Source organism: Hyla sarda, chromosome 2 (genome assembly GCF_029499605.1).
Source record: "Hyla sarda isolate aHylSar1 chromosome 2, aHylSar1.hap1, whole genome shotgun sequence".
NCBI classification, from domain to species: domain Eukaryota; kingdom Metazoa; phylum Chordata; class Amphibia; order Anura; family Hylidae; genus Hyla; species Hyla sarda.
This window is the reverse complement of record NC_079190.1, coordinates 163555436-163571295: the sequence shown is the minus strand read 5'-3', so window position 1 is coordinate 163571295 and position 15860 is coordinate 163555436. Positions and strand designations below refer to the sequence as shown.

At 39.5% G+C, this 15860-nt stretch overlaps 1 protein-coding gene across 2 annotated transcripts in view; it reads left to right on the top strand.

Annotated features, from left to right (window-relative positions):
- PCCA (propionyl-CoA carboxylase subunit alpha) overlaps positions 1-15860 on the top strand; it is a 1119575-nt gene that overhangs the window by 342126 nt on the left and 761589 nt on the right. For both annotated transcript variants that reach the window (XM_056555680.1, XM_056555679.1), the window contains exons 5-6: positions 1747-1860; positions 2594-2647. In XM_056555680.1, the coding sequence (XP_056411655.1) occupies positions 1747-1860; positions 2594-2647 (168 nt within the window). The remainder of the gene's footprint in view (positions 1-1746; positions 1861-2593; positions 2648-15860) is intronic.

Genomic DNA, 15860 nt, shown 5'->3' with positions numbered 1-15860 from the left:
CAGCGATTCGGGCGATCAGATCATCCATATTTCTGACCGCACTCCCGCAGATGTACAATACAGATCACGGCATCTGACGGGTTAATGGCAGATATCCGCGCGATGGCGAATTTTGGCCATTACCGGCGGGTCCCTGGGTGCGATCAGCAGCCGGGACCAACCGCGTATGATCCGGGCATTGCTCCGATGCTTGCGGTCATGTATAGGACGTAAATATACGTCCTGGTGCGCTAAGTACCATAACACAAGGACGTAAATTTACGTGCTTGGTCGATAAGGGGTTAAGGATTATTATTTAGACCACAAAAAAAAGCAAAAATGCCAGAATTATATTATTATATACTATTATAAACCTACATATGTCACCCATAAAATCACACAGAGATTGTTATAATTACGATCTTTATTTCAAATTTATTATATACAGTAATCCGCATTAGACACAGACAAATCCCCTAACCCATAAAAACATATAACCCAAATAACTCAGGGAAAACCCATGTGGCAATCGCAGATGGACATCGGTCACACTTAGGATAAATAATATAAGTGTAAGTAAGCTAAGAATAAAACCAAAATTAAATTATAACAAGTGCACAAATATTAACCAAATTTAACTCCTTAAGAATGCAGGGCATTCCTGTACGCCATGTGTTCGCTCTCCTTCTATGACGCGGGCTCAGGAGCTGAGCCTACTTCATAGCGGTGTGGTCCCGGCATCCATTATCATTTTTTAACCAAAGTATAACAAAATCAAAGTTGCATACCATTTAAATCATATGGACCTACACAATAAAGATAAGGTAATTTTTACTGAAAAGTGCACTTCGTAGAATCGGAAGCCACCAAAAATTACAAAATGGCATTTAAAAAAAAAAATTTTGGGGGGGGGTTTGCCATAGATTTTGTGGTGAAATTATTGATGTAATTACAAAGAACAAGCCCTCATATAGGTCTGTAATGGAAAACTGAAAGCGCTATGATTTTATTAGTTCTTGAACTGGAATCCAAACACCGCTGCATTATCCGGTGGCTGCAGTCATGTGACTGACTGCATCCACTCTTTCTAGATACAGTTGAGTCTAACTTCCGCCCCTAATCAAGGTGTGTGTGCACTTAGGAGTTGGACTTGACAAACGCCAGAATTGTTGATAAAAACAAATCGTCACATCCCGCAAAAAAATTTTTCATTAAATAATCAAAAACTTGGATCAATGTTAAATTTTTTTTTTTCGAAACTACAACAAAACTTAGTAATAAGACATTACTGAAGCTATAGAAATTGGGTAATGATGTAATAGTACCAATTTGAGAAATGCAGCGTAATTATTACCCCCCCCCCCCCCCTCCCCCGCCGCCTCCCCTTTTAAAATGCTTTGTTTTGGTTCTTACAAGACTAGGAGGTAAAAAATAAAAACCCAAAAAATGGAAATTGTCTGTGTCTTCAAGGCGTTTGAGACTCATTGATCCTTTTTATTATTCCATTACAAAGAAGATAGTGTTTGTGTATGTGATATATGATAAAGATATTTGTGGTGCCTTATTGTTGTTTACATTTTGTCATGTTAGTCACAATTTTTAATATTTTACTTGTCTGCAATTACATTTTTTTTGCTTGTGAACTAAGAAATGTAAATATATCTTATTCTTCGAAAAATAAGTTGCCAATTTTCCTCTTGCTTTGTATGCTGATGATAATTACTTTTGCTGTGAGCATCTGTCAATGCCGAATTTTTGTCTCTTCAGGTTCATGTGAAAATGGCGGATGAAGCTGTCTGTGTTGGCCCTGCTCCCACTAGCAAAAGCTACCTCAACATGGATGCCATCATGGAAGCCATTAGGAAAACTGGGGCCCAAGCTGTGAGTCTGAATAGCTCTATCTGCCGCAGCTGTTTCAGATATAGAAGGCAGAATAGCCAGAATTTGTATTAAAAAAATAACAGAAAGGAACTGAATATTCTATTCTTGTTTGGTTCATGTCACATGAGTTAAATGTGGCCGAAATCTCTACTGGAAATCAAAGGCTTTTGAAGCATCTGGCAAGGCTGGTGGCAGTTCCTGCAGGTGGCTGCTGGATTCAGAAATCACACCAGGGAGCAGCTTCAGTTCATTCCCAAATATGCTGGGGGGGAAAATCCCAATTAGCTTTAACCCTTTCCATGTCCCTTTCATTCCTTTTCTTTTGCTGAGCATAACAACGAATTAATAGGGATAAATAAATGTTATCATTTTTCACAGTCTACACCTTTTTTAATGCACAATAAAAAAAAATATTAATTATTAAATATTAATATAAATTAATATAAAGTAATGGGAAAGTTGTAATCCAATATATTATTTATACACAGGTTTATTTCCCTCCAAGATGCACTTTTCTTTTTAAAGAACTGTATTTCTGACAGATTCTCTGAATTAGAATGATACCTAGGAACGTTATTTGTTTTTGTAGATTTTTAATACATTTTAATTTATTTTTTTCCATTTTCGGCAGTCTGCTAGCTTAGAATCTTTTCAGCTGCGGTGGGGTTAAGAATTGAATCTAAGCAGTGACAGAGTGCCTATTATGATAACACCCTCTGTTTTTATTTTCCAGGTCCACCCAGGATATGGGTTTCTTTCTGAAAACAAAGAATTTGCCCGACGTCTGGTAAGTCGAGCTGGATTGTTGTGTCTAATGAATCTTTAGGATAAGCAGCAGAATAGCATGATGTAGTGGCTGCATTCAGCAGTGAAAGGTGTCTGATTATTTTCTTGGTTAAAAGCACTGTGGTTAAGGCCCATTTATAGCGAACCCGCCCTCATTATTGTATATTGTTCTATTGATAACATGAAAAGTGAAAATGCCATGAAAGTGTTATAATACTTGGTTTTTATTCAGCATTTATTTTTATTTATTAATTTCATTAAATTTTTATAACTTAGGTATATGTACAGATCTGTAAAGATTTATGTAATATATTAGTGAAGATATATCTTTTACTTTAATTTTTTTATTTAAATTTTTTTTTTCTTTAATATTTGGTGGTTTCTGAGTGAGGATTCAGGATTGCTTGTTTCTGCCTGCTAAATACTCTCTCCTGTTATATTTTATTCCTGTTCCTTTCATAACTAGCAAGTTGCTTGACACAATGTACAATTGCATTAATATATATGTGATGCAGCATCCACAATTACATATTTGTTTCAAGAGGCAGATTGGGGCACTAATGGATTTTGACAAGATTTCTTAAGTAGTTCTTGATCTGCGAACTACATATTGTTAAATATCCAAAATAATATATGCTTTGTAGGGTTAACAGCCTATTACACTTGTGTAAACTGAGACACTAGGGGGTAAAATAAGTGATCCCTATGTGAAGGAGAGAGGAGTCAAAGCACAGCTTCCTTTGCACTTTAAAGGGGTACTCCGCTGCACACATCTTATCCCCTCTCCAAAGGACCCCCGTGATCTCCGGGGCTGGCAGCTGCAGCTTCCGCGTTTGTGATGTTACGCCACACCCCTTCATTCATGTCTATGGGAGGGGGTGTGATGGCTAGTACTGAGCCGTCACACCTCTTCCCATAGACTTGAATGGAGGGGGTGTGGGGGCCTGCATCGACAGTCATCAGGCACGGAGAGGAGTTCACTCAGTGACCCGAATGACAGGGGTGCTGGCCCGTAGATCGCTGGGGTCCCCAGCAGTGGGACCCCCGTGATTTAACATCCCGTAACCTTTGGATAGGGGATAAGATGTGTGCAGCAGGAGTACCCCTTTAAGGGTATGATCACACTTAACTAATCCGCTCCCTGCTGCCTCTTGGCAGCCCTGCATTTCCGCTTGCGTCAGCGGTTTTCCAGCTGTGCATCTGCTATGAGCAGGCACTGTCTGCAGCGGGAAATCTGCCGAAACGAGCAGACACAAGGAGCTACCCAGCCTCGGCAGGGAGCTAGTGCTTGTGACTGCCGGTGGCGCATCCACAATGTGAAATAAGCTGCGGATATACTGTGTGTGACCCTACCCTAAAGGGGGTTGTATGACAACAGAAAAAACATACAATGTTTCAATATGGGGAATTATGTAATTTACTAATATAGTGTTAGCAAACATGCACATACTATCCATTTCTGCTGTGGTCTCAATTTCCCTGCAGTTCAACATCTCCTTGTAAGCTGTTTTGTTTTTTGTGAGCTCCATCCCTCTCCCTGGAGTGTGAGCAACTAAAGAGTAATGTGAAGAAGAGGGTTGGTTTGTATGACTCATAAACTTTTTTGGGGTCAGGGAGCCCGTTACAGCAGATCGGGAGATCTTGGGGGCCATTCAACTGAATATGCGAAATTGCTACATGATGATGTGTTTCCCTCTTTATGCACTGAAGCTGGCACGTTCCCTGAGTTTTTCCAGCAAGATGGTGCACCACCACATTATGGGTGTCAGGTCCGAGCATTCCTAGATGAACAGTTTCCTGGAAAGTGGATTGGTCGTCGTGGGCCAGTTGAATGGCCCCCAAGGTCTCCCGATCTGAGCCCCTTAGACTTTTATCTTTGGGGTCATCTGAAGGTAATTGTCTATGCTGTGAAGATAAGAGATGTGCAGCACCTGAAACTACGGATACTGGAAGCCTGTGCTAGCATTTCTCCTGCGGTGTTGCTATCAGTGTGTGAAGAGTGGGAGAATAGGGTTGCATTGACAATCCAACACAATGGGCAGCACATTGAACACATTTTATAAGTGGTCAGAAACTTGTAAATAACTCATGAATGAATAAAGTTATGTTAAAACCAAGCACATCATTGTTTTTCTTGTGAAATTCCCACTAAGTTTGATGTCACATGACCCTCTTCCTATTGAAATAACAAAAGTTGGATTCAAAATGGCCAACTTCAAAATGGCCACCATGGTCACCACCCATCTTGAAAAGTTTCCCACCTCACATATACTTATGTGCCACAAACAGGAAGTTAATATCACCAACCATTCCCATTTTATTAAGGTGTATCCATATAAATGGCCCACCCTGTGTGTGTGTGTGTGTGTGTGTGTGTGTGTGTATATATGTGTATATAATGTCCGGTCCATAAATATTGGGACATCAACAAAATTCTAAAATTTATGGCTCTATACACTGCCACAATGAATTTGTAATGAAATTAATAAGATGTGCTTTAACTTCAGATTGTCAGTTTTAAGTTGTGGGTATTTACATCCAAATCAGTTGAACGGTGTAGGAATTACAACAGTTTGCATATGTGCCTCCCACTTGTTAAGGGACCAAAAGTAAGGGGAAAATTGGCTTCTCAGCTGTTCCATGGCCAGGTGTGAGTTATTCCCTCAATATCCCAATTACAATGATCAGATAAGTTGACCAGCGTTAATTTCAAGTGTGCTATTTGCATTTGGAATCTGTTGCTGTCAACTCTCAAGATGAGATTTAAAGAGCTGTCACTGTCAGTGTAACAAGCCATCATAAGGCGGAAAAAACAAAACAAACCCATCAGAGAGAGACAAAACATTAGGTGTGGACAAAACAACTGTTTGGAACATTCTTAAAAAGAAGGAACGCATCGGTGAGCTCAGCAACACCAAAAGACCCGGAAGACAAAGGAAAACAACTGTGGTGGATGATTGAAGAATTATTTCCCTGGTGAAGAAAATACCCTTCACAACAGTTGGCCAAATCAAGAACACTCTCCAGGAGGTAGGTGTATGTGTGTCAAAGTCAACAATCAAGACAAGACTTCACCAGAGTGAATACAGGGGGTTCACCACAAGATGTAAACCATTGGTGAGCCTCAAAAACAGGAAGGCCAGATTAGAGTTTGCCAAATGACATCTTAAAAAGCCTTCTCAATTCTGGAACAACATCCTATGGACAGATGAGACCAAAATCAACTTGCACCAGAGTGATGGGAAGAGAAGAGTATGGAGAAGAAAGGAACTGCTCATGATCCTAAGCATACCACCTCATCAGTGAAGCATGGTGGTGGTAGTGTCATGGTGTGGGCATGTATGGCTGCCAATGGAACTGCTTCTCTTGTATTTATTGATGATGTGACAGCAGGATGAATTCTGAAGTGTTTTGGGCAATATCTGCTCATATTCATACTGCAAAAGCAACCAGAGTTTTTTAAGGGACAGAAGTGAATGTTATGCAATGGCCAAGACAATCACCTCACCTGAATCGGATTGAGCATGCATTTCACTTGGTGAAGACAAAACTGAAGGGGAAATGCCCCAAGAACAAGCAGGAACTGAAGACAGTTGCAGTAGAGGCCTGGAAGAGCATCACCAGGGATGAAACCCAGCAATGTCTGGTGATGTCAATGCATTCCAGACTTCAGGCTGTAATTGTCTGCAAAAGATTTGCAACAAAGTATTAAAAAGTGAAAGTTTGATTTATGATTATTATTCTGTCCCATTACTTTTGGTCCCTTATCAAGTGGGGGGCGCATATGCAAACTGTTGTAATTCCTACACTGTTCACCTGATTTGGATGTAAATACCCTCAAATTAAAGCTGACAATCTACAGTTAAAGCACATCTTTGTTTCATTTCAAATCCATTGTGGTGGTGTATAAAGCCAATAATGCTAGAATTGTGTTGATGTCCCAATATTTATGGACCTGACTGTATATATGTGTGTGTGTGTGTGTGTGTATATATGTGTGTGTGTATATATATTGAAGTTGCAGTTAATAAATATGTGACCATTGCATAAATATCTATTTGAAAAGGGGCAAAGAGGAAAAAAAGACTCACTGCACCAAATATAGACAACAAAACAACTCTAAATGCAATGATAAATGTCCCCCATGGTGTTTATTTAGGAAATGGTTCAGCAGGACATTGCCCCTTTATGGAAGCATTTTGGTTTTGAAAACTTTACTAGCCCCTTTGAACTAACCCCTAGAACTCTATGTATAAAAAGGCCTCTTTTCTGAACATCAGTGCTTAGTGCACTTAGACTCTTGGGCCTAAATGGATGACGATTCCCACAACCATGTTCCAAAACCTAGTGGAATGCCTACATCCTGTAGGCTGTTAAGAATAGGGAAGCAGATCAATTTTGTATTAATGCCCATGAGCTTAGAGTGAAGAGCTTGCCAAGCAGATATATATGTGATTAGGCTCCACATACTTGTGGCATGTAGTATATACTTGTACTGGGTAAATTGTTAATTTATTCACCTTTTATTCATATTTTTGGGGAAATTTGATCAGACCTTCATTTAGCAAATATTTCATCACAATTGATTGTGATCTGTCAGGGTTTAATATTATATTAGTGTTGTGTAGAGTGTGTAAAAATTTACAAATTGTAACTCACTTTTTGTCTTTGCAAACAGTAATACAAATATAACTACCAAATGATAGATAAAGTGTAATAAACATAAAAAATGACAGGCAACCAGATTTTTTTATGGTGAGTGCAGGTGCAGCATGTCTGGTTTGAAAGGAGGAGTTGTGGTAAAGTAAATGTCCCATATTATGAGGGTAATAATGAGCCCAAAGCTTAGCCTTGCCTTCAATTAACACATGGTGGGCTCAGTTTGCATTTAATCCCACTTGGGTGAGCAAGTGATTATCTGCTTATTCTTTATACACTTAATGAGTCAAGGAAAATGTCTGGGGTTGTGTAGGGAATAAAATGTCATCATATGTATCTTACTCGTTCTAGTTTTCCTTGGGCGTGTATTTCTAGGTGAATAACATTTTTCTAGTGATTACATTGTAATTGCAAAATGTTTTTCAGGTAGAGTGCTATATAAATGTAAGCGCCTTTTGTCTAAAGGTCTGTGAAACATTGAATATTTAAAAGTTACTTAAACTGTCAGAGGTGTGTGTGTGTGTGTGTGTGTGTGTGTGTGTTTTTGTTGTGGTTATAAAAACTGTATTTTTTTTATTTTTTTTTAAATATTTTATTCATTGGTTATGTTAGAAAGTAACACATTTGATATTTCTGCTTTGTAGCTATGGTAAAAAAAATATAGTATATATAATATATATAAAGCAAAGGAGCAAAAGCTGCTGTTTTGCACATTGTTTTGATGGAATAAATTTTATCTTTTTTCACGTTATTGGAGTGCTGCCCTGATCTTCCTTTATATATATATATATATATATATATATATATATATATAATATAAATAAATCTATACCTTCTACTTGTGGTCATTTTAAGGGAATGTGACATCGGAAAATGACCTATTATTTATATTGCGTTTTTAGGTTGACCGTATGATTTAACCCCTTAACGAACAAGGACGTAAATGTATGTCCTGATGTAGCGGTACTTCGCGAACCATGATGTACATTTACATCCTGTACATGACCACGAGCATCTAAGTGATGCTCGGGTCATGCGCGGCGGGTCCCAGCTGCTGATAGCAGTCAGGGACTCGCCGTTAATGGCCGACATCTGTGATCTCTCGGATGTCTGCCATTAACCCCTCAGATGCCGTGATCAATACAGATCATGGCAGTGCGGCTACATTTCATGCCAATCTGATCGCCTGTGGCACGGCCACGGGGTTCAGATCAGCTGACATGGTGGACGGAGGTCCCCTCACCTGCCTCCGCTGCTTTCCCGGCTTCTTCTGCTCTGATCTGGCTTCCAGCAGACTAGAGCAGATCATCACCAGTAATCATGATCAGTGCTATACCCTATGCATAGCACTGAACAGGATTCGTAATCAATTTCTTGCTGTAAATAGTCCCCTATAGTCCCCTCCCTCAATAAAAATGTTAAATGCCCCTTTTTCCCATTTTACCCCCATAACAACATGTTTGAGGAAAAAAATTTGGTATCGCCGCGTGCATAAATGTCCAAACTATTTTAAATATGTTAATGATCCCGTACGGTGAACGTTAAGAAAGTCAAAAATTGCTGCTTTTTTGTCACTATATATATATATATATATATATATATATATATATATATATATATATAATATATATAGTAATCACTATGGGAACTCCAGCACAGGATTGCTCAGGTGTGGTGCAGTGTAACCCCCAGTGTGCCACACTGGATCCACATAGAACTTCCTCCGTAAGGAAACAGCACCCAACACCAGGTCCAGGTAAAGTGCAAGCTACAGGGTCTTTATTGCATCAAGAGAAACAATGCGACGTTTCGGCTGACAAGCCTTTTTCAAGCATGACAAACATATACAGAAATCCAGTTTAAATAGGTAACAAAGTAACATGATTGGTGGAAACACAAGTGCAGTGAATAAATTAATCAGGTGTGGACCAACCTCCTGTATTTCATTGGTTGGAATCAGTGACATGTAAAAATGACCAGTGTCAAATAACAATAAATACATTTATAAAGATCCTTCATTAATATCAAAATTTGTGACGGGAGAAATACAAGTGGGGGCTCCGTGACACCAGTATAATAATCTCATTCGTTTACCTCTGTCCTGTAGTTGCGATCGGCTGGGGGCACACGCTACTTCACCAATGTTTGTAAACATTGGTACTGCGGCTGCGCGGCCTCATCCAGCCCGATCGTCACTAACTGGCTTAAAAAGAGCCGGGAGTGCGCCTGCGCTAGCAGATAGTGCGCTGCGCTCTCCACTAACCACCGCGGCATATACTAAGGGATTCGCTATGTATGCGGCTTCATCTCCTGCATGTAACAACGTCATCCAGGTGCCGGCCACAATCATAGCCGGAACCCAGAAGACGTAGCCGCGGATCCTCTTGCCGCAATGGTGTGAACAGTCTTCTAAAGAGATATTAATTTATGTTGTAAAAATTCTTGTTTTCTGGTGTTCTTCAACGGAGTCCCCTGTCTTGCACATATCCCGATGTGATTCGGTGAGGTATATATAGATGTGTATCTAAAAAGATAAATAAAACCATGATTAAAATCAATGTTCCACGTCAGTGTAATAAATATATTTCTACCACCTCCTATAAAGAAAGTACTCTCAGTATGGGTTAAAGAAAAGGGGGGAAAAAGAAAGGGAAAATAAAGGGGGGGTAAAAAGAAAAAAAGAGAAAATATGTGAAAAAAATGTAAAAGATAAAAAATATAGAATAATAATATAGAAAATGAATAAATAAATGATAAAGAATAAAATATAAAAAATGGAGAATAAAAAAGGTAAAAAATAAAAAATGAAAAATAAATAAATAAAAAAAGAAGAATAATAAAAAAAAAGGGAAGAAGAAATGATACATGGAGGAAAAGGTGAGAGAGGAGAAGAAAGGCAAAGCAAAAAGAAGAGAAGAAAAAGGAGAAAAAAGAGGGGGGGGGGGAAAGGGGAAGAAGGGAGAGTGGCCAAAGAAGGTGGGGAAAAAGAGAAAAGGGGGGAAGAAAAAAAGTCAATTAGGAAAAAGAATATAGAAAAAAGAGGGAAAAATAAAATAAAAATTAAAAAGATTAAAATAAAAAATTTAAAATTACATTTTTTTTTAAAAATATAAAAATAAACAATAAGGAATGAATAATAAATGAAACATAAAAAATTAGAAAAATGGAAAACAATGAAATATAGAAAAAAGTGAAAAGAAACAATAAAAAAGAAGAGAGAAGAAAAAAGAGAAGAGAGAAAGGAAGCAAAAAGGAAGGGAAAATAAAAAAGGAAAGAAAAAAGGGAGAGGGGAGGAGCAACCAGTAATCTGAACGCCAATCCATGTGTCAGTTACATATAAGGTTTCAAATTATAATCAATATTTAGCCCAGTTGGATATAGCGTATTTAGTTTGTGTATACAACGAAGTTCTTTTTGTTTCAATATTTTTTCCCTGTCCCCTCTACGTCTCAGAGGCTGGACATGATCAATAATCCTGAAGCGGAGCTGGCTGATATTGTGTCCCATTTCCAAAAAATGCTTGGGAATGGGATGCTCAATTTTTCCTGTACGAATGGACGATTTGTGCCCATTAAGACGTATGCGGCATTCGTTCGTGGTTTCACCCACATAGTAAAGTCCGCATGGACATTGTAATAAATATACAACAAAAGATGATCTACATGTATATCTCTCACGTATTTTATAAATTTGTCCTGTTTGGGGATGTGAGAAACTATCCCCTTTGATAATGCTGTTGCAATGGCTGCACCCCAGGCAGGGAAAATTCCCTTTTCTGTGGCCCAGCCATGTCCTATCGGACCCGGTGTTAGGTTTCAAGCTCCCCAAATCTTCACAAGTATATCTTTATAATTTCGTCCCCTACGATATGCAAGAACCGGTGAGCAGGTAAAATTTGTTGTACGTTGTACAATGCTCCAGTTCTGCTTAATGATTTTAGCAACCCTGTTGCTGAGGGTGGTAAAAGTAGACACAAAAGGTATCCTTTCATCTGTGTTTCTGGATGTGGTTTGTAATAACTCCGTTCTGGTTTTCTTTTCCAACCTAGATCTATGTTTTAGTATTTGTTGTGGATAACCTCTCTGGTTGAATTTTGTACATATCTCATTAAGTCTCCCCTCCACATCTTCTGTGGGTGAAACAATTCTCTTGACCCTCAACAGCTGACTCCAGGGGAGGGATTGGACCATGCTCCTCGGGTGAAAGCTGTCAAAGGCCAAGAGATTGTTCCTATCCGTATCCTTTGTATAAAGGTCAGTGGTCAGTTTACCATTACGTAAAAACACGGTGGTGTCCAAAAATTGTAAGGATGTAAGTGAATGCACCATGGTAAATTTCAATTCGGGAAAAATGCCATTAAGTTCATTTAAGAATTGTATTAGTTCCCCCTCCGTCCCCGTCCAGATGACAAACGTGTCGTCAATATAACGCAGCCACGTCTGTACAAATCTGAACAGGGGCGAAGGGTAGACATGCATGACCAACACATCCGTCATGTAGATATTTGCGTAGCATGGCGCCACGTTGGAGCCCATAGCTGTTCCCCTGTTCTGGACATAGAGTTCATCTCCAAACAGAAAATAGTTCTGTCTATCCTGAGTCGCCAACAAACGCGGGAATCGCAGGCTGGTGGTCCGCTGGCTGAGTCCAGAAAAGTTCTCCGGTACGGGGTACCAGTTAACTTGGCTGGGGGGGGTTTGACTAGTACAAGCTCCAGGGGGAGTCGCATTAGCATGGGGCACAGGGTCAGGAGCTGAGGAGGTTTGTGGTCCCGCAAGGTGTCAGAAGATGAGGTGGACGAGGAAGATAACAAAAATGTGGGGTCTTCCTCGCCCTCATAAGCGCTTTGTTTCGAAGGCAAGTAAGGCATATGCCCCTAGCCCACTACTTAACAGGAAGAAATTTAAAATAAAATTAAACACTAAAAAAAGCATTTTTATTTAAATATAAGGACTTCTAGCGCAAAAAGCCTTGCACCAAAAATAAGCGTTTACCTAATCAGTGGGGTGCACACTGATTAGCGCTTGGTGGTGGCAGGGGGTACAGAAGTCAGTGGGGGGGCACTCAACCCAGAACAGTGGCTGGTGGCACAAACACAGACACCCCACACAAAAAAAAAAACAAAAATAAAAAAACATAAAACCCAGAAAAAAAAGCAACCGCTGATCAGTGATAAATCACTGACAGCGGTCTGGCGGGCCGTACTCAGAGATACAGTCCAGACAGCACAGGCCTGCTGCTTGTTACACAGACAGCCTATAGGTGCAAAAAAAAATATAAAAAGCCGCTATAACCCCAAAAAAGCGCTTGCACCACAAAAAAAACACTGATCAGTACTATGGGGACTAATCAGCGATGGGTTGGCAAATTGGTTAACAGTGGCTGGCCGCTCTTTTATACGTAAGAGGGTCGGCCACACAGTTAAGAGAAAGGGGCCAAGGGGCACTTTTTTTTTGTTCTGAGGGGGGAGATGCAGCGGGAGGCTCCGTCCTGCTCACCAGATAGAGAAAATGATGAGCAGAGTAACGAGCTCCTTACTCTCCTCCCCCCTCCCATCCTGTGGTGAGTGGTGCGGTCATTCCATCCGGCCAATTGCAGCTGTCCTGGGGGGGTAGCAACACTGCCACCACTGATCACCCTCCTTTTCAGTTTCACATGTGACCCGAATGACTCGAAATTGCCTCAGTCAATTCAGACCGGCGATCTGTGGTGATTGCCGATATGTGGGGGCCTGGTGAGTGGCGGGAACTGGAAATACTTGGGGCGTACAGATACTCCCGGAGTCCTGTACTCCCTGCGTCCTTAAGGGCTTAATTAAAATTACAAACAAAAAATACAAACAAATGAGAAAATGACATGTTTCAGTATCTCTCTCTAATCAGGAAAAATAGATACTTTCCCTTTTATCCACTTTTTTATTACAGTATTACTTTCTAAATAGAGGTTTTAGGGGAAAAACAACAAAAAATTAAGCAAGCGACACTTCTAACATATGGCTCCTATAGGGTCTAGAGAAGAAAAAGATTTCCCTCCCCATTAAAAGGGCTAATTGTCTGATCAAAGGTGCTTCTATAGAGAACGCATGGAGCAGGATCCAACCCCACACTTCATGCAGTGGGGAAATCTGGGGCCCTATCTGAAGATTGTGGGAAGTCCCAGAGGTTGAACGCCCCCTTCGATCAGACACTTATCTGTTAAGAGAAGTTACTAAATGCTAGAGTACCCCTTTAAGTGTCTGCTCTTCCAATGGCATAAACTATTGGACCTGCAGACTCTATTTTCTAAAATTTAAATTTTCTTATTACTTAACACTTCATATCAAACCTATTTTTTTTGATACATTCAAACCTTTACTGTTGTTAAACAAAAAAATGTCACATGTCGGTCACCCTGGGATCCATTGATTTCTTTGCATAGAAGTCTATGCAGAGAAATATGTAAATTTCTTGGCTGGCCGGGGAGTGAAGTGCAATGCAGCCATTTTCACTGGCTAATTATTCACAATTGCAGTGAGTCTCAGAAGGAAGGCCTGGTGCTATTAACAAGGTTTGACATTTCTGTTCAACCTGTCAAAACACAGTAACAGCAAACGGCTGAAAGGTTCTCTTTAAGGCATTAAAAAGTGGAAGACAACTTGTTGGATGATGTTAAGGTTAAAAAGCAAACTGTACCTTTTTAACTTGTAAACAATGAAGAGGCTGCAATGCTTGCATGAGTGCTACAACCCCTAATTGGGGTCGGGGTTGAAAAGTGTCAGACTCCTGCCTATCATGAGGAAAGGATAAAAATAGCCAATGTGTCAGACATTACAAAATATTTCACCAAAAACTCTTTTGTGCAACAGTAAAACAGTGTCTGAAAAGGAAAGCAAAGGGGCATGTTTTCAGACTAAAACCACACTGGAAGTTCCACATCAAAATTAGTGCAGACTTCTCTATATAGATTTTGGTGCTGATTTTGTTGTGTTTTTTCAGTACAACTTTTATTAAAGCTCCCTTTACTTCAATATAAGCTTAATGGTACGGTCACACAAAGCAAGTGAAATTTGCTGAACATTTACTACCCAGTGAACAGCAATAGGCTTGTAACTCTTATCAAACTTGCATGGTCTTCACTACATGGGCCTTGTGCAAAGCTCCTGGCCCATGTCGTGTATGGAGTTAAGTGGTGTTTCATAGCATCAACACTTACCTCCATGGGCCATACAGTTAACGGCAGTGTGTATCGCCTGGTGAGGGATGGGTTACTTGGCAAAGCAAAACAGTTTTCAATATAAACGTATATGTATAAAGGAGACAAAATAAAGGTAATGTACAGCACGATGACTTAATCCCAAGCCACTCAGAAGCATGTTACTCGGGATGAAGCTTACAATGCCCTGGCAGCCGAGGGCTGCAAACATAGCCTGGTCTTTCAGGATTTTGCTCTCCATGCTGATGACCTTGCAAATCTGGGTCATCACAGCAACATGGTGTAACCCTTCTGTTTCCCCTTTTTCTTTTTACATCCTTTTTATGTACTTATTTAAAACCTTTGCTGTTGGTAATCCTGGTAAATTGCCAGCCGGTGGACCAATCGATAGTGGTTACTTTATTCTAACTATTGGTTCATATTACTGTTTATATTATTATTGATTTTCTTTAATGTTTTTTTTTTTTTTTTACAAGGTTATTTGATTTCCCTCTGTTAAGGGATTGTTGTGTTTTGTATAAATTAGAAAATAAGGAATTATAAAAAATAAAAAAAAATCACAAAAATAACAACCTACAGTTGTTTACTGACTGGACACTAGAGCTGTCAGTCATTTGTGAGAGTCATTGCAGAGCCTGGTAGAAGAGCCCACCTCCAGGACATATCGGCAGTTGCGCCCGGTAAATTCAAATGCTGTTCTCCCCTTCCTGGTGGCTATTTAGCGCTGTCACCTGTTTTGCTACTGCAAAACTGTTGACAAATTTGCTTTAAAAATATTTGATTTTCTGTGAAATGTCTCATTGTTAGAGCAGTTGCACCTCAGCCTACACTGCTCCCCAATTATGGAATATTAGCTATAATGTATCTGGAGTTGAACTCTCCTCTCTGTCAGAACCACATCTAAAAACTAAATATTAATTTTAGAAAAAGTAGTAGTAAAGAATAGATTAAGGTTATTATGGTTGATATAGTCCAAAAACCCATTAAATGTGTACTGTGTCCATTTTGTTTGGAGTAGGTTGGGCCTTATGTGATTATAAGGAAATATTGATCAAACATAGTCACTCGTATATTGCTATTCTATAATTTCGTGTTAATGTTTTTGATGTTGCAAATATCTATCCATGCTTTGTGAACTGCTTGAATCTGTTTTACATTACTTGCATGTGACACGTGTGTGTGCTATATATATTTTGAGATTCTAATCCTACTCTGTGCCATGACTAAAGGCTCATTTACTCTACAGAATCTCTGCCCAGAAATTTTCTGGGCAGAGAATCAATCTGTAGTGGGCACCGAAATTGTGCGTCTCCATAAACTGTAATGCATTTCTAAGCGAATTCAGATGAAAGAATGAACATGT